Raw genomic sequence first — 19,391 nt, 5'->3', positions numbered from 1 at the left:
GAGCAAGGAGATTTTTGGACCCTCCCCCACCTGTACCCCTTTAAATAAACCTTTTGATACTGCACTTCTCATCAATGCTCCTAAGCCCTCTGCAACAACAAGGAACAAAAAAGGTGATAATGGATCGCCTTGCTTTAGACCTCTCCCTATTGCTGCTTCCTTTGTAGGACTCCCATTAACAAGTATTGATAAATGTCCACCACATACACAAGCCTCCATCCATTTCACCCATTTCTCACCAAAACCCAACTTTCGTAACATATATATTAAGAACCTCCAATCAACTGAATCGTACGCTTTCTCAAAATCTACTTTCAACACAAAACATTTCCTCCTTACCTTTTTCACATAATCCACCACCTCATTAGCAATCAAAACACTATCAAACACATTCCTTCCCGGGACAAAGGCTGATTGTTGTTCATTAATAATCTCCTCCATGACCCCTTTCATCCTATTTGCAAGTAACTTTGAGATGATTTTATAAAGACAACCCAACAATGAAATTGGTCGAAATTCCCCTACCCCTTGAGGACTCTTAGTCTTAGGTATCAATGCTACGAAATAAGAGAGCAAGCCTTTGGGAATTGAAGCATTCATATGAAACTCCATTAGCATCTTCATGACATCATTCTGTACTAGATTCCAAAAAGTTTTAACAAAAGAAAAATTAAAACCGTCGGGCCCTGGGCTCTTTTCACCAACACACTCTGTAATCATACATGTGACTTCCTCCAAAGAAAATGCAGCTTCTAACCCAACCTTATTTTCTTCTGATAATATTGGCATCACAATTTTATCTATCGACGGTCTATTCCATTCCCTCGATGTAAAATGAACCCGAAAAAAATTCAAAATATAATTCTTAATCTCTTCAGCCTCCTCCATCCACCTCCCATCAACATGTAAGGTCAATATTTGATTACGACTCCTACGTCCACGTATACATGCATGAAAGTATTTGGAATTTAAATCTCCACAAGTCAACCATTTTTTCCTTGCCTTCTGAGCTAGTAACTGTTCCTTATGACTTCGTGCCTCCCATATAGATGCTACCAATTCTTTTTGTTTAATCCCTTCCTCTACTGTTAGTCCCTGTCTTTCATTTTTCTCATCTAATGCAACCAGTTCTGTTGTACAAACCTGAATATTAGAGTCCACATCTCCAAAAACATCTCTATTCCACACCTTCAAAGCTGACTTAACATTTGATAATTTTTGTTGCAACCTCAGCGCTGCCCAAGGCTTTTGTACCCCCTCCTCCCATGCTTTACTCACAACCTCCCTCAGATCCTTATGCTCCAACCAAATATTGTTAAATCGAAAAGGCTTATGACCCCAATTTTTTACGTTATGCTTAAGCAATAAAGCACAATGATCAGACACATCCCGTGGCATCACCTGTACTACAGCATTCCCCCACACATCACACCAATCCTCCGATACCAACACCCTGTCCAATCTACTCATAACTTGTCCATCACCACGCATCCACGTAAAACGTCTACCCACCAAGGGTAGATCAACTAGCTGCATCTCTACAATAAATTGATTAAATTCCATCATCTCTTGAGGATTCCCTGCACCTACACCTCCTTTCCGCTCATCTCTACTCCGAATAGCATTAAAATCCCCTAACACACACCATAGAGCTCTTCCAAATTTTATGTTTTTTTATATCCTTTTCTTTTTCACAATATAGAAAATTAAACTATGCAAATGGTCAAAGTTGGCTGGACATTTGTGTGCCCATGTCAATAGCCGTGGAGTATGTCCCAAGGCAAATTGATAGATAGCCTTTCTAGACGTTTGCAAAGGTTTTGTGTACTACAAAATTGTTTTGTATTTTTCGTGTTTGGAGTGAATATTACACTAAAAGTGAATTATTAAGTCAAAACAACTCACTCTCCCATTTCATTTTATTTTATTTTATCCCCATTAATGTACTTAATTTATTTTTTATACCACTTTGTAATTGAGAATATATTTTACACATCATTTCATTCTCTCACTTTTCTTATCTTCATTTCATTATAAAACCAACTTTTATTATGCTGAATCACTTTTTGTGTCTCATTTTGGTAGGAGTGGGGGTAGTCCATTCCTTTATCTCGGAGTATCCCTATCATGGATAGAAAATATACAGCACAGCTAGAATTGACAGCAAAATCCAAAGAAAAAAAAATACACATCTCTATATAAGTCTGAGGAGTGAAGCATTGAAAAATGGTGACTCTTTTTATGCACAAAGGCCAGTTGCATAACCATATAAATATGTATTCATCGTCTTAACGAGATCAAAATGTGGTATATTGCTCTTCGGGTTTCCAAAATACCAAACTTAGCCACCCCAACATGAATTGATTGCTACTCCTTACTGTTATTGCTACCTAGTTCAACATGAATATCACATTATTTAATTTTCCACCAATAATATTTTAGTATTACTCAAAAGTAACCATCATAATTTGTTATGTTATGCTGATACATACCAGTGTGCAATGTGTAATTACCAAATAGTACCACTCTTTTTACAATTGAGCCCTTTCTTTTCTTTAATGTGATTGTTGGACCATAAGGGCCCATTTGCATTTCGCAGCCCAATCTAAGACCAAACAAAACAACGTAGTAAACCCGAAACCTTTTTAAATGCACCAAACAAAAACCCGACACAGGTGACGAAAAGACACATAAATTTTTCACATTATAAAAATATTGAAATAATAGTTATGCTTTATTTTTCCACAACATTTTATATATTTTTTTTTATCCATGTGAATCGAACACAAATATTAAAGATATTTATAATAGTCACATATTTTACTCAACTATACTTTCTTGATACAAAACATTTTTTTTATATAACAATTTTGTTTGATGAAAGTGAATTTTATATAACTGGGTTTTGTATTTATTGTTTTTTGTTTGAAGGTGAGGGTTGGTTAGGAGAAGAAGTGGGGTGCAAGGGAACCGAGTCTTTGCTTGGCAAATTATCCATTGCCCAATAACTCAATAAGCTACGTAGTGTCACATCACTGTGCCATGCCATTGCCAAGTATGAACCCACATTCACAAATCACAGTCACAAATCACAATACCCACCCCTTTCAACAATTTCACACTATGTCCAGAACCTTCCTATTAAACCTTGCCTTGTCTTTTTTCTGGATTTTCATAAACCTTTGTTTTTATGAAACCCAATAACTACAGTTAAATTTTTTTTTTCCCGCCAACAATATTCTCAATAATGATTTCTTTAATATCGAAAGAATAATATAAACTATTTACTCATAATTTAAACTACACTTCTTAAAGCTAATTATGTTACTTTCTCTTTACTTTGGAGTTGTATTAGTTTTTCACCTGTATCATAAATATAAATGTCATTCAGACCGTGGTCGGTTCTCCATTTATGGGAACTAAATCAACTAATACCTTCTCCTATATTTAAATTTTGTTTGACAAAAATAATAGACGAACTAACTAAACGATGGAAAATGATTTTTAATTAAAAATTATTAAACTTTCTAATTAATTACAATTATTTAATAAAAATTAATAATATATTATGTAATAGTTAAAAATGACATAAATATATATATTCATAAACTTATAAAAATCGTGATTTAAAAGTTATTTTAATCGGGGGAATATATACTTTATCTAAAAATTATCATTAGAGTACACACCTTAAATTGATAAAATTTTAATTGAATTAAAGTGTTTGATAAGATTATTAGATAGAGTAGTTGATTAATGTAAAATAACATTTATTTATTTATTTGGTAATGAGAGTAAAAAAGTAATTAACATGGCAGACAAAAAAGTTTCTAAATTTAAAAAATAAAAAAATATTTCAAATCAAATTAGTGAAGATAAAAAAGGGAAAAAAAAACTATAATATTTTATCAAATACAATCTTTAAAAAAAGAAAAGGTAAACATAACAACGGAATTGTAATTTTAATTCTTAAAAATTAAAAGCATTCATTACCCTAATCCTTAATTATATATATAAAAGAATAGTTGTTTATTTCACAAAAAATGTCATCTAGTGTTTTTTAAATTATTTTATAATGTGATTTTCTTTAATTATTAAATGGTGAAGAGCGTGGCGGTCCGGTGACGCGGAAATATAGAAACTCAGAGCTGTGACTCATTCTCTTTGACTCCCACTCCGCGCATTCTTTATTTCTATATTGGCCTTTTCATTTTCAAAACCACACATATCACCCAATTCAATCTATGGATTGAGGCAACAATCGAAGACATGTCGGCCATCAAGTGCTGGACTACGAGGTTGTCGGACAAACACGCCGTGAAGCTCACCCAAGTGAGGCTCGAATTGGGACTGTTCGGAGCCAGGTCGGTCGCTGCAAACGACAAGGTCGCTCTTCAAATAACGGGGATTGCCACCAAGAAAGGAAAGCCCAAAACGACACCGCTCTCGCTTAAACGACACACTCACACCACCTCGGCTCCTAGGTTCCTCACTTCCAAATCGTCCTCTCTCGTGTGGGACACGCGCGACCTCTGCGCTTTTCATCTCCTCACAGACGCCTCCCTCCATGTTTGCCACATCGCATTTCATGTCTTATATGTAACCACAATGACAACACTAGTAACTCTCTTTTTTTTCTTTTTTCTTTTTCTTATTTATAAAATTAGTTTCAAAATGAAATGCAGGGAGGAGAATCCAAAGGCAAAATGACGGTGGTCGGAAAAGTGGAAATGAGCGTTGCCGTGGCGGAGGTCGTGGCCGGAGAGGACAAGAAGACGGAGTCCAATTCTCATCATCGTCACTTTCAGAGAAGGCTTCCAATCAAATTCAGGGTCAATGGTTTATGCATAGAAGCTACCCTTTTGGTATGCTCCAATTTCCTTTTCCTTGCCTTTTCTTCACTCATGAATCGTATGTTTTTTTTTTATTTATTTCCCCTTTCTTAGTCAAGCCCATTTCTTACACCGAACATCGAAACAACAAAATTAAATTATCTGCCTATTTCGTCACTGAAAATTAATAAATAAATAAATAAAAATACTTGGCTATTTCATTTAAATTTCTTTGTTTATGTGGATACAAACTCTAAAAACAAATTACGAGTGTCCTATTTCGTTGTTTGAACTCATGAGTCATGACTCTCGGCTCGAGTCTCTCAGTCCATCAATTCTGTGGCAATCCATTTTCAAAATAACGTAATTTGACCGTGATTATACAAAAATTTGTCTTTTCTTTCTGTTTTTTTTTTGTCTTCTAAATATTACTTTTAGGAAATGTGTAGGTGAGAAAATAAGTCGAAGGGACTTGGACTTTATTAAATTGAAATTTAAGTTTGTTTGAAAATATATTGTCTTTACTCTAATCCATCTATCATACACATTATTAAACTAAAAAATATTACACCGTGAATTGATCAGAAATTTGGTTAAGATGATTTTTTTAGATAATTATTTTAAAACTAATAAAGTTATTGTGTAAAATAATTTATGATTGAATTACAATATAAAATCACTTCATTCTTAGTCCGGCCCACCAAATAAATTTTACGCATCTACTCTGCATTAATTAGATTAATATACCAATTCATATAAAAAGAAATAAAATGTTGAAAAGAAGTGTGAAGTCCTTTTTTTTTGGAATTTATTATTAATAACATAGTATTGTATATTTTTTCAAGCAAATGTAATTTTTTTTGGCAAAAAAAAAAAAATACAAATGTGTATATATATATTTTTTTGTTAACATAAAAACACTTTCTCACTGTGTAACATTTTTCGATAGGTCTCTTTAAAGTTATTGAAGCTAAGAGATTCAAATGGTGACTCAACGTCAGCAACACCCTTTGAAAATCGTGTCAAATCACAAAAGAAACGTGGAATTATAGAGAAAGTATTGTATTTGACAAGCTTGGGGAAGAAAAACAATGGCAAGTTTGATGAAGCGGAAGAAACGAGTCCTTATGAGTCGGATAGCTCTCCCGTGTTTGACTCGGATGACTCGAACAAGTCCTCCACAAGCAGTGGTAGTAGCAAGAGTGGTGGAATCCACAATGCACGCTTAACACTAACAGATAGGTCTGAGAGGCTTACAAGCTCAGAGACAAAGACTCGTTTGAGTTCGTCCCAGTTGCCACGAAATAGAAGCCTCAATGGATGGAACATTAGGACAACCACTAACAAACAAGAAAACATAGCTTCCTATCCTAGTCCTTTCATGGTATGTTACTTCACCTTATCCTTTAGTTACTTCAAAGAGTTTTATTATTATTGCAATAAGCAAAACAATTATAGGTCACATTCTTGGTGAGTAGACATACAAATTGGTCTTGAATTATAGATGAATATGACGGTGCCTTTCATGGGTGCTTACTCCCTTTTTTTGGTAGATTAACTAGACTTATAACAGATGTTGTTGTTAACTTATTGCAGAAATCAGATAAACTTTCTCCGCAATTAAACCATAAAGATGGTGCACGAAGTTGGGAATACAGGGAGATTTCAAGTAGAGATAGGCAAGCAAAGCTCAAAACCAATGTGTTTTTCGCTTCCTTTGACCAAAGGAGTGAACAAGCTTCTGGTGAGAGTGCATGCACGGTTTTAGTTGCGCTCATAGCTCACTGGCTCCATTTCAACCATGATATGCCAACAAGAGCGCAATTTGATAGGCTCATCACACAAGGTTCATCTGAATGGAGAAGGTTGTGCAACAATGATTACTACTCTCAGCTCTTCCCAGATAAACATTTTGATCTAGAGACAATCATAGAAGCCAATGTGAGACCTCTGGTTGTTCTGCCTCAGAAATCATACACAGGATTTTTCTCTCCTGAGAAGTTCCAATGCTTGAAAGGAGCCATGTCTTTTGATGGAATTTGGGATGAGATAAAGAGCAAAGTGTGTGATCAGGAGCCAATGATTTACATAGTGAGTTGGAACGATCATTTCTTTGTCTTGAAGGTAGAAGAAAACGCTTACTACATCATTGACTCTTTGGGGGAGAGACTTTCTGAAGGGTGTCAAAAAGCATTCATACTGAAGTTTGATGATTCGAGTGTGATGTATGGGAAAAAAGACAAGGCAAATGAGGTCCCTCCAAAGGGTGCAAGTCGTGAGATAATTTGTCGTGGAAAAGAGTGTTGTAAAGAGTTCATCAAACGATTTCTAGTTGCTATACCACTTTGGCAACTAGAGAAGGAGGAGAAGAAATGGAGTGTTTCAAGTCCTTATCTTCATCGACAATTGCAGATTGATTTCCATTATAGCTCTTCATTATCATCGTCCACTTCAACTGATTCTTCTTTGTGGTCTCTCTTAACAAGTGAGTCTTGAGAAGCCTAATTACGCTGCCAATTACCACAATGTCGAATTATGTGTGTGGTCGCAATTTTAGCTAGAGAAGATATGCACCTCCACGTCAAATTAGCGCCAAGAATGTTTTTTGTTGGTTGTTGATGACCAATTCTTACAACTGGAAAATGTTAATTCTTAAGAAATTCAATTTTGGCAGTTGTGTTGCTATTTGGTGACAGCTTCTAAACCTTCAAAAACCATGCCATGATTTTACTGAAATTGGAGATCAAGAACATTATATAAGCATCCTTTTGGGAGTGGTCCTTATTTTGTAGGGTGGGTTTGAACAAAAAAAAATTGAAAGGGGCTGTTAGTATATATAAAAAAGTGATGCTTGTCCAGTTGTTCTTATCCATAATTATATTTTTTTTAATAAATTCTTTCAAGGTAAAAAATCAAAATCATTTCATCCCAATTTCTTCTCATTCTTAATTTTCATCCACAAAAAGATGCCATCCCTGCGATGATGATGTTGCTTTGATAGCATATTTCTTTTGTGTAGCAAGATGCGAGGTTACGGGAGCTGAAGCTAGAATTCTTGTTCCCGATTTTTTAATTTTAACGATACACAAGATCGTCTTATTCTTCTTCAACTATTATTTAACACTAGATATCAATTCGCACGATGTACGGCTAAATAAATAAATATTTATTTAAATAAGTGATATTTAAAAAACATATTAAAATATATTATTTTTTTAATTAATTTATTAATTTTAAATGTGATTCTTTTATGTAACGTAATTTTAATAAACTTTATGATCTTTACGTGATAATTTTTTTTAAAGAGAATATAAATTTTTGACAAAATCTTACTTGAATACATATTAGTAGACTTATTGTTGTTTCTATTTTTTTCTTTAAAAGTGTTTTTATTTTATTTTATAAAATATAAATTATTTTTATTTGATAAAATTGAATTTAGAGGTTATCTCTTTTAACAAAAATATATACAAATTAATTGTAAAATAATTTATTAGAGTGTGTATCCTATAACTAAATTATAAAATAATTTATTTCAGCATTTTACCAAAATAAAAAAAATGGTTTTATCATCACATATATGAGTTATATATTATATCAAATATTTAATGTTGTGTACAACTATTTTTACATGTAAAACTTTTTTTTTTTTTTAATTTTGGGCAAAAGTTTGTTGATCTATTATTGTAAATTAATAATATTTTTTAAGAACAAATTAATAATATTACATGCTACTATTTTTTTTATGACAAGTAATTTAATAAATTTAGTCTCTTAATGACAAATCAATGCCATCATTAATATGTATAACTACTGATTTAAAACAATTTTTAAACTATCAGTTATTGAATATTAATTGTAACATTAACTATAATTATTTGATTGAAGGTTAATAAATTTTGAAAATTCAAAATAATAAAAAGTATATATCTTAACCCTCAAATGGAATAAAAATATATACAAAATACAAGTGACGCGAGAAAAAAAAAAGATAAAATAAGAAATTGAAAAAAAAATAAAGAAAAAAACAATAACTAATATGTGATGTTGATAGAGATATTACAAAAAGTTATTAAAAATATTGTATGTAGGTGATATATGAAAAAAGAGAATTTTTTTTTTACAAATATGAATGATAATATATATATATATATAATAATAATAATAATAATAATAACTATATATTAAAAATATAACAACTCAAAAATAAAACATAAACATCTTAAAAATATCAACCCTTCTACTCACTTCTTTCAACTTGGCCTCACCAATTATATTGAAGTTAACAAGAGAAATTCTATGGTACCCATTTTATTTGAGAGGGTACCGGTACAATTTTTTATATTTTATATTTTTAATAATTTATTTAAATAATATTTATGATATTTTATTCTTTTAATTTTTAAATTATTTAGTCATTTTATTTTTATTTTATATATTCTAATTTATTTGTAATAATATTATTATATATTTAAATAGTTTAATTTTAATAATTTTTAAGTATATTTTTTGTTTTTTTATCTTAAATTTTTGAATTTCTATATTATAATTTTAATAATTTTTTATTTCTACTATTTATTAATTTTTTTCTTTTTTAATATTTTATAATATTATTGAAATCCTATAATTTTATCTTATTTTTTATTTTATATGTATAATTTGGATTATTTATTTTATAATTAAATTAATTTTTTTTAAAATTTTTTATGAGTTTGCATAGAAAAATGTATTAAATCCCTCAATCTTTGAGGTAGCAACTCCCAGTTAACAATCATCATGATGTGTTAATTTGTGGATGGTGGTATTAAAAACCGAGAAGAGGTTAATTTGTGTTATCTTGGAATAACGGATGAATAAACCAATTGAAGGTAAAATTTCAATGATAAATGTGCATCAAAATATACTCCTCGTCAAATAAAATAATACTCGTTATAATATAATAATTTAATTTTTTTTTACCAAAATATATAATATGCGTTAAGTTTAAATAAAATGAAATTTTTTTATTTTTTTATTTATAGATGTGTGAAATTGAAATATTATAATTTTTTAATTTTTATTTTAGACATGTGAAATTGAATTATTTTAGATTATTATATTTGTTTAAACTTATAGATTGAAATACCTTAACAATTAAATTTAGTTTTAAAATTGAAGAATTTTGATTAATAAAGTTGGTATAATATTTGAATAATTTAAGTTTTAGTTTTTAAATTCTATTTTTTAAAGAAATTATTAAAATAAAGATTATTTAATAGAGTTGTGTATAATATTTTGGAAAGGGTATTTTAAGATATTTTCTCTAAAATCAAATTAAGTATATCAAGTTTTATTATATTTTATTGTCTTTTTAAAAGCCTAAAAACTATAACTAACAAAATTGAATCAAAACACAATAATTGAAACATCTTTGTAGAATTTTATTTGAATTAAAATAGGTATAATTTATAAAACTCAACAATATGATATGAATTCACATAAGTTTATAATATATAAAAAAAGTTATATATATTTTTTTTATATTTATTCAACTATCATTAGAAATATTCAATTACAATATCATCTTCACAATGTGATAAATTGAAATATTTGTTATTTGTCAATCTATTTAGTTTCATTATGTACTCCAACAACTAACCTTGATGTAATGTTAGACATAATCTCGTAGCAAATGAAATTATTAAAGAGTAAAGAAGAGAGAGAAGAAGAAGAAGAAATGATGAATAAAAAGAAAAAAAAATGTATGGCTCAAATAGGGGATGATTAGATAAGAAGAAAAAGATACTAACAAAATATAGGAAGTAATTAGTTAAAGAGAGAGTATTCATAAAATGACAAAAAAATTTAATGAGTGATTAATAATGAATAAAACACATTCATTTCCTTTGTTTTAGTTGAAAAGTATTAACCTCTATATAATAATAAAAAAACGTAGCAAATTGTGAAATAAGAAAAACATGTCACATAAATAAAAATATTGATGTGGAAGAACCTAAAATCTCTAAAAGTATGAGATGACAATATCATAGCCTGTGACTCAAAATTTACATTATTTGTTTTAATTGAAAAGTATTAATCTCTATATAATAAAAAAAAATGTAAGAAATTGTGAAATGAGAAAAACATGCCGCATAAAAAAAAATGTTGACGTGGAAGAAGTTAAAATCTTTAGAAATATGAGATGACAACAACATAGTGTACCACTCAATCATTACATTATAAATATAGGATAATTAGAGTTAATATTTTACCAAAATAAAAAATAATATTATCATTACCTGAATGAGTTATATATTATTTAAAATATTTAATATTGTCTACAATTATTTTTACATCTAAAGCTAATTTTTTTAGTTTTAGCCAAAAGTTTGTTAATCTATTATTATAAATTAATAATATTTTTTAGGGATAAATTAATAATATTACATACTATTATTTTTTTATGACAGGTAATTTAATAAATTTAGTCTCATAATTACAAATCAATGTAATCATTAATATATATAACTATCAATTCAAAACAATATTAAATTATCAGTTACTCAATATTAATTTTAACATTATATAATATAATTGATATTAACTACTATACATTGACACAATTATTTGATTGAGGGTTAACTAATTTTGAAATTTTAAAATAATAAAAAGTATATATCTTAACTCTCAAACAGAAAAGAAAAAAAGAGAAGAAAGAAAACATATTTTTAGAATTTTATTTGAATTAAAATATGCATAATTTATAAAACTCAAGATGATGAAATGAACTCGCATAAGTTAAAAAAAAACATTAAAAAGTTAATGAACCCGAAGTCCAACAACATCCAATTCCAAACTTCCCAAAACTTTATTTAATTGATTTAATTATATCATGCGACCGGTATTTAAGCACATAGCCTTATTAATTTACGTTACAAAATTCTATTGAGCCCGTAAATATTGCTCACTAGTTTAGTCCTACAAAGAGATTTTAAGGGAAGCATTACGTTCTTTACCTTTCCCTTTCTCAACTTGTCCCACATTTAATGTCATGACTCGTTCGAGATGCGACCAATTGAAATTTTAACAAAGTTTTGTGATGCCCCAATTTAAAATTATTATATTTTGATTATTAAATCAATAATAATAACTAATCAATCACCAACACAGCTACGAGAACCAACCAAGCAAAATTAAGATAACTCTATTTTGTTAAATATCAACGTCGACATCATTCAATTAAAGATACCTTCATATAGTCCAAAATTCCTTGGGAGGTCACTATTCAACCTCAAATAACATTCTGCATTCATGATCACAAAATAGCAAATTCTCAAGTTACCTAAGTTGGAAATGACACATTTTACTAAGCTAGAGAACCCACAATTTAAAGTGAATTATGGTTTGTGCAAAATCAATTTCGTCATTCCCCTTTATTTGACACACTTTCGCTAGAAATGGTGCATAATTTATGCAAAATCAAACTTACTACAAAAACGTGCATAATTTATGCAAAACCAACACACTAATTCACAGTTATAATTTCGATGGAAGTTGTTATTTACAGAAACAAAGTTGAGATGAACATCTAGATTACACAAATGCATAGGCCTAACCATTTCAAGAAACATAGCAAAGCACAAAGTCTAGAGACCACACTTTCTCAAAGTTAGTACATACACACTACCTAAGGCTGCAAACAAACTTCTAAAATCTGCATTCTTTTATCGTACTATTGTTGGTTGCACTCTCACGGAATTGTCCTCTAAGCTCCAACTTTTTACCCTTCTGGGAGGCTCCAACATTTAACTTGTTTCTCACTTCAGTTACCTGAATCTGACCATTTTCAATACTATGGGAAGGTACAGAAAGGGGTCCTAACCTCAACGAAAGATCACATTTGTTGGTGCATGAGTTGTCAAAACCGCCACTAAAAAAGAATGATTGGGATCCTTGTAAGTTATATGTTAGGAAATTGTTAGCACCACCCATAAGGGTAGGTCCACCATTGTGAGAAACAGAAACATGTGATACTTGAAACGCATGTTGGGGCTTCTCAAGTTGGATGTTGTTCCCATGGTACAGAGGATAAACTTTTGGCTGCCCTTCATGTTCCACGCACTGCTTTTTACTACCTGAAGGTACATTCTCACACACATATTGTGACTTTGTGTTATGAGCCTCTATATTCGTGACATGAGAAAGATTGGGAACCCCTTCATTGTTGCGACTTAAATAACATCTTTGATTGTTGCGTTGACTCCTTGAAGTTTTTGTAAGGGAACAACCCAAACTCAAAGCAGCTGAGCCATACCAAATGTATAAAGGATCAATGTGACATTCAATCACAAACCGTTATATTAGAACTTACATTTGTTTTCTTTCACATTAAAAAAAACCACAAATTATTATACTTAACTTCATAACTTTTATAAGATTCTAAATCACTACCATCAAATTAGTAGTAGAGAGTTAAAGTATAATAGATAGTTTTAGATTCAAACTCTGATATTGTTAATGTAATTTTGAAAGATAATTTTTTTTCTAAAGTTCTATTAAAAAAAAACTTTTCTAAGATGAGAAATAAATAAGTTCAAGTTATTTTTAATCCAAAGAAATATTATTAAAATAAATAGATGATTATGATATATATAATTTATAATTTTTAAGTTTTTATTTATTTTAATAATTTATCTTACCTTTAAAAGTAACCTCATAATGATGAGAAATCCCTCCCCCTCACCGTATAATTCACCTAAAAAAACTTATCAAATATATTGTCCTTACATGTCTATAAAAAAGTTGTTAATGAGAATGAACAAAATTTGGTTTTTTTTTTTCCTAGTTGCTACTCCTTTTTTGGTCAAGGAAAGAGACTAAACAAGAAGTTACAATACCTTCGATGCAAGGGCGCAAATACTCTCCAGTTTCTGTATGCTCATCACGTCGAATTATTGTATCAATAGCATCATTTGTTCTTTCCAAAAGTGTTGAAAGGTCCATGTATTCGGCCTACCCAAAAAGGAAAAGAATTGTAACTACTATTATTATTTATTCAACACTAAAAAAATAACCCTCAAATCATTTCCATTTTCCATTTTATTTCACAATATAAACAACAAAGCAAAATGAAGAAGGTTACCTCGGAATTGGCTTTAGAGTAAATAATTTCCTCTGCCCTGAGCACGACAACGGGTAGCTTCTCTTGGTACTCCTTGTTCTTCTTAGTAGAAGACCCATGAATCTCGTTGACGACTCTGTCAGAGATTTTACATAGATTAGTGATATCAAATATGTTTATGATAGTGTGTATAGTGATTCACATATTTGAAAGGGGATTTTGTAAAATTAAGTTATAACTTTGACTTACTTTTCTAAGAGACTAATAAAAGGCAAAAATTAATGTAAGAAAAGATTGTGTGTGTTGGTGAGAGAGAAAAGAGGGTTGACCTGAAAATTTCTTGAATGAGAGTTCCTCTGATGGGTTGGTGTATTTCACTGTGCCAAGCTCTTTTGACACAATCGTAAGGCTTGGGACCTGGACGAGGCATGGCGGAGAGAAAGAGAAACAGAGTGCTCTGTTTCATGAAGAGAGACAAATGTGGGTAAGGCTAAGCTAAGAAGGGGTAATAACTTAACTTTTAGTCTACTTTTTGTTTTTTCTTAATTACTTCTCCACTACACAGTAGGATACCATCAAATCTAATTTACCTCTTTTCCCCTCACCCTCAGGTACATCTTTCAATTCACTCATGACAATAATAGAAAAATAATAGTACCAATAACTATTCACATTCTTATTATTATTATTAACAAAGTAGATGAAAAGGGTGGTTATTATGATTATGGTTTGGTTAAAAAAAATTAGTAGTAATGGTTATTTTGGAAAAGTGAAGAATTTGTGTACCCCACTAATCCAGATGCCTGCTTCCCCTAGCCCCAAGAGTCTTTATCTCCTTTGGCTTTTGTCTTCCTCTATCTCTAAAGTCATACCTATTGACCTTTCATCACTGTCGGCTACCCACACTGTAGCAACCGTGAACCAAGGGGAATGCTATGTCTTAATCATTTCTTTTAGGTTTTAAGTATGGAAGAAAATAAAATAAAAGAGTTTTTCTATTACTTGTTTGTTGCATAAAAAGTGAAATGAAAGAGAAAAAAATGTTTAAAGTAACATCCATATCCTAAATAAAGAAATAAGGTATGATATAAACAAGGGTTTTTTAAGCTGTTTTCCTTCCCTTTCTTTCTAATTTGAGAAAAAAAAATTTATATGGGACTTGCACAAATGCTTCTTTTCATGGGTACTATAACATTAAACAAAGGATGGAAACGTTTTAAAAATGGACTTTTCTTTGCAGATCAGTTATATTCTTTTCACCTGTTCCAAACAATGGTTAAATGACTCACATCCTTTAATTAGAACCACACAACACACAATAGAAGAGGATGGGAAAACAATTTTAACTATTCTTTATATTTATATATAACACTTATTTTTTATATAATTTTCAAAAGATAATAAGTTTTAGATAAGGTATTGATTTATAAATAGCGTATACTTTCTTTATTTCTATATAAGACACTTTTATCTAATTTACGAAAATTTAAAAATATATATTTTAGTTAATTAGAATAAGTTAAGATTGAGACAAGTTTACCTTGATTTATATCGATTTAAAATTTTGATAAAATCATATATTAAAATAAAAAAAGTTTATATTTGATAATATATGAGACAAAACAAGAATTTTTTTAAAAGATAAAAAAGATTACAAAAATAATAATCGCAATGAGAATAATGTTTTTAACTACTTTAACTTTTTCTCATCCAATTACTAGGTTAACATAGTAATTTAGACAACACAAAATTAATTCAATTTATTAATTTATATATATTAACATTACATGTAATTAAAATATAAAATAAGAGATTTTCTTTTTAATTAAAAGGAAATTATAATTTTTTAACTCTTATCTTTATAAACGAGCTTTTTTATTCTCTCTGCTTCTCTTTCATTTTTTTAAAATAAAAATATTTCCATTTTCTATTTTTTTTTTTTTGTCTCACTTTCATCTCTCTCAAACATAAGTGTAATATCTGAAATTAATTTTTTAGAAGATGAGAAGCTATTGGTTATGGAATGAATATCTAAAAATGAATGTAGATTATCATGAGGATCTTAAGGCTTTGTTTGGATTTGAAGATGGAAAAGGGAGAGTGGAAAAGGAGAGATTTGAAGGGAAAGTGAGTGGAAAGTGAGGTTGTTTGGATTAAGGGAAAGTGAGTGGAAAGTGTAGAGAAAGTTTGTGAATGAATTGATTGATGTGATAGATAAAAATAAATTTTTTAATTGATAATTGTGAAAGATTACTATTTTGCCCTTAGGTTAAAAAAAGTTTATAATTATTATAATTAAAAGATAAATATATAAATTTTAACTAAAAAAATTTATAAAATATTAATTTAAAAATAAATTAATTTAAATATTTGCTTTAAATTTAATGATAGATAAAAAAATAAAAATTTAATAGATGAATATATAATTTACACTTTTACCTTTGGATTAAAAATGAGTATAATATTATTTATTGTAATTAATAATAATTATAATAAAATTATATTAATAGGTATAATTTAATATAAAAAATGATAAGAATAATAATAAATATTAGAAAAATAATAAGAATCATAATAAATAATAATGATACTAATTATAATAAATAATAATAATATTAATAAAAATGAAAATAATAATATTTATAATAATAAATAATAATAACAAAATATATTATGATAATTATATTTTGTAACATTATTTTATTAATGTTTATGAAAGTGTTATTATTTTAATTTTATAAACATGTATTACTTAATTTTTTTTATATTTGCACTTTTTGATGTCAATATTTAAATAAAAATTTTATTAGTATAAAAAAAATGTACAATAAAATTTTTGAAAGTTAATTAATAAATTAAAAAAATTGATAAATCATTAACATAAATTAGAATGAAATGAAGATACATTTGTTAATTGTACAAGTTAATTTTTACCAATTAAAAAATTAACAAATTTTTAACATTACAAAGTAGATGGGTGATATAACCGAACTTTAATATATATCAAAGTGAGAACATAAAAATATTAATATTTAATATTATTATTTAATTTATATATATATATATATATTAAATATTAAATATTAAATAATTATATTTAATTTAAGGTATTATATATTAAATATTAATATTTTATAAATATATATATATATATATATATATATATAAACGGTATTAAATAACCATCATTAATAACAAATTAATGACCCCAGAACGGCCCGTTTCGAATTCGGAACGGCCGTTCTGGACTCATTTGCCATGTCTCATTGACATACCTGGAACGGCCCGTTCCAAAAGTGGAACGGCCCGTTCTGATTTCGCATATTTCTCATAAAATGCATTTTGGGAACGAGCCCTTCCGGGTTCCACTGGCAGCGAAAATACCCTGCATAATCGATTATGCCTCGATTATGTGGCCAACCATAATCGATTATGCTCCTTCGTATATACAAATGAGATCAAACTTACCTTCAATGGAGGAGCTCCTTCCACAATCACTCACCACCAACACCCACCAGCCACCACTAGCCACGCACCAGCAGCCACCACCAGCCACGTAACGTCGAGAATGAGTCACCAGCCCGTGGAGAACGTGGAGAATCAGTGAGCAACACCAACCACCAGCGTCGAAATTCTGTCAACCATAATCGATTATCCTATGCTGCATGGCACATGCATGGGAGGAGCATTTTCGGGTTTTCACAAATCCTACGTATCTTTCAGCTCCTTTCTTCGGTTTTGTGCGAGGAGAGCAACAGTGCTTCTCCTCCCTTTTCTTTGCCTTTCCTTCGTTCCAAATCACGGGAAACAAACACATACTTTTCTCGCCTTTCGTTGCTCGTAAACAGTACTTCCCCCGAAACAAACACTACCTAAAAGCTGGAAAAAAGGACTTACGTGTCGTCCTGTGAGAGTGTATAGAGAGTAATAATATTTGTACGGTAGCCACGTGTCGAAGTGGCATGCGATAGGATATAACTGTCAAAATGCTTCACTCAACAATCCATCGGACGGCTCATATATCCTCACAAATAAACGCTCCTACAACGGCCATCCGTTCACGGCGTTATATTGTGGGCAGAAAGTAACGGTAATGCCATGTCCCTGTGGCTGTGACTGCAAGTGCAATAACGGAATGAGTTACGGTGTGTTCGGAAAAGGTCGTTTATCACGTTTCTATGCACGTGAATTTTACCACTTCAACAAACGGAACACAACGGAAATTCAAGCACAACTTTAAGCATCAAGATTTTGCAACATTAATAAATATAAATATAATAAATAATACGCGATAAAAAAGTTATATAAAATATTGACGAGATGTTTAAAAAAAGGATATCTGAAAATTATTACTATACCAAACCAAGAGCAAAGAGAAGATTTATAATTATAATATTTGCAACATTAATAATTAATTTAAAACATTCCTCAAATTTGTTACAGTAGCATAATAACACCCTTAGGCAGAATAAAAAAAGAGAGACCAGTATTGTAATTTTAAAATAACTAAATCCCTGTTCCCTTGCTAAATGAACATCGGACTATGTTATTTGGTTAGAAAATCGTATTTATGAGCATAAATAAAATAAGTAAAATGAAATATGATGATTTTTTGAGAAAATAATTATCGATATATCATAAAATTAATTTCTTTAATTAAAGAGAAAACGGGATAAAAATTATTAAAATAATAATTTAATCTATTATATTAAACGAATACAGAAACGTCTCAACTTTTTATATATATGATTAAAAATAGAAAATACTTTTTTTTCTCTTCATATAGGCAATAAAAGATATATACAATTATGGCTCCCCATTCAAACACAATTAAGATTGGCAATGGCATAGGATAAAATTTATGATTTTTTTTTTTACTTTTATAAAAAATGATTAAAAATATATTTAATTATATTGATTAATAGATGATAATTTAAATAAGATATAAATATTTCAACTATAATGTTTAATATGATATCAAGCTGGTCTTGACATTTTATAAGCTTGGAACGATAAATATATAAGAATCCTTTATTTAGAAGTATTTTAAAATTTAAATATTATATTAAAAATCATCATGTAATTTCAATAGAAAATAATATTTTTTTTACACAATATGAACAAGACTTAATAAGTTGCATTACATTTTCTTCTTCAATAAAATCTTATACTATATTTTATTAATGACAAAATATTTTCTCTAAAATTATTACATGATAGTAGGTATTAGAATCAAGAAAGAATCTCAATGCGGTAAAAGAAAGTTTTAGTGTAATTTTTTTTTCTAGTTTCCATGTATTTTCATTAAAAAAAATATTTGTTGATACATATTTAGAAATATGTAAAACTCCTTTAATTTTTTATTTGATACAAACTTGAAATATGTGGTTATCAAGTAAAGATTGAACTAGGAAAAAAAAAAGTTAAAAGTTAATTATTTTTTCTTTTTGAAAATCAGA

The 19,391-nt window shown here is 29.2% G+C and overlaps 2 protein-coding genes across 3 annotated transcripts; one reads left to right on the top strand and one right to left on the bottom strand.

Moving 5' to 3' along the window:
- The first annotated feature begins 4,129 nt into the window (after positions 1-4,129).
- LOC109817681 (uncharacterized) lies at positions 4,130-7,750 on the top strand. Its single transcript, XM_020383011.3, has 4 exons — positions 4,130-4,599; positions 4,686-4,865; positions 5,782-6,216; positions 6,429-7,750. Exons 1-4 carry the CDS (start codon positions 4,270-4,272, stop codon positions 7,326-7,328), a joined length of 1,845 nt encoding a protein of 614 aa, XP_020238600.1. The 5' UTR covers positions 4,130-4,269; the 3' UTR covers positions 7,329-7,750.
- A 4,590-nt stretch (positions 7,751-12,340) lies between these two features.
- LOC109817679 (histone acetyltransferase) lies at positions 12,341-17,710 on the bottom strand. 2 transcript variants are annotated; one of them, XM_083077506.1, is made up of 5 exons: positions 17,401-17,710; positions 14,262-14,389; positions 13,954-14,068; positions 13,709-13,823; positions 12,341-13,114 (listed from the first exon to the last, which is right to left on the bottom strand). In XM_083077506.1, the coding sequence occupies exons 2-5, from the start codon at positions 14,360-14,362 to the stop codon at positions 12,519-12,521; spliced, it is 927 nt and encodes a 308-aa protein (XP_082933632.1). In that variant the 5' UTR covers positions 14,363-14,389; positions 17,401-17,710; the 3' UTR covers positions 12,341-12,518. The 2 variants fall into 2 exon arrangements, with proteins under 2 accessions (XP_082933632.1, XP_020238596.1); XM_020383007.3 differs by lacking the exon at positions 17,401-17,710 and having other exon boundaries at positions 14,262-14,436.
- Between the last annotated feature and the right edge of the window lie 1,681 nt (positions 17,711-19,391).

Source organism: Cajanus cajan, chromosome 6, assembly GCF_000230855.2.
Source record: "Cajanus cajan strain Asha chromosome 6, NIPB_CcT2T_4, whole genome shotgun sequence".
NCBI classification, from domain to species: Eukaryota; Viridiplantae; Streptophyta; class Magnoliopsida; order Fabales; family Fabaceae; genus Cajanus; species Cajanus cajan.
This window is presented reverse-complemented; position numbering and strand designations above follow the sequence as displayed.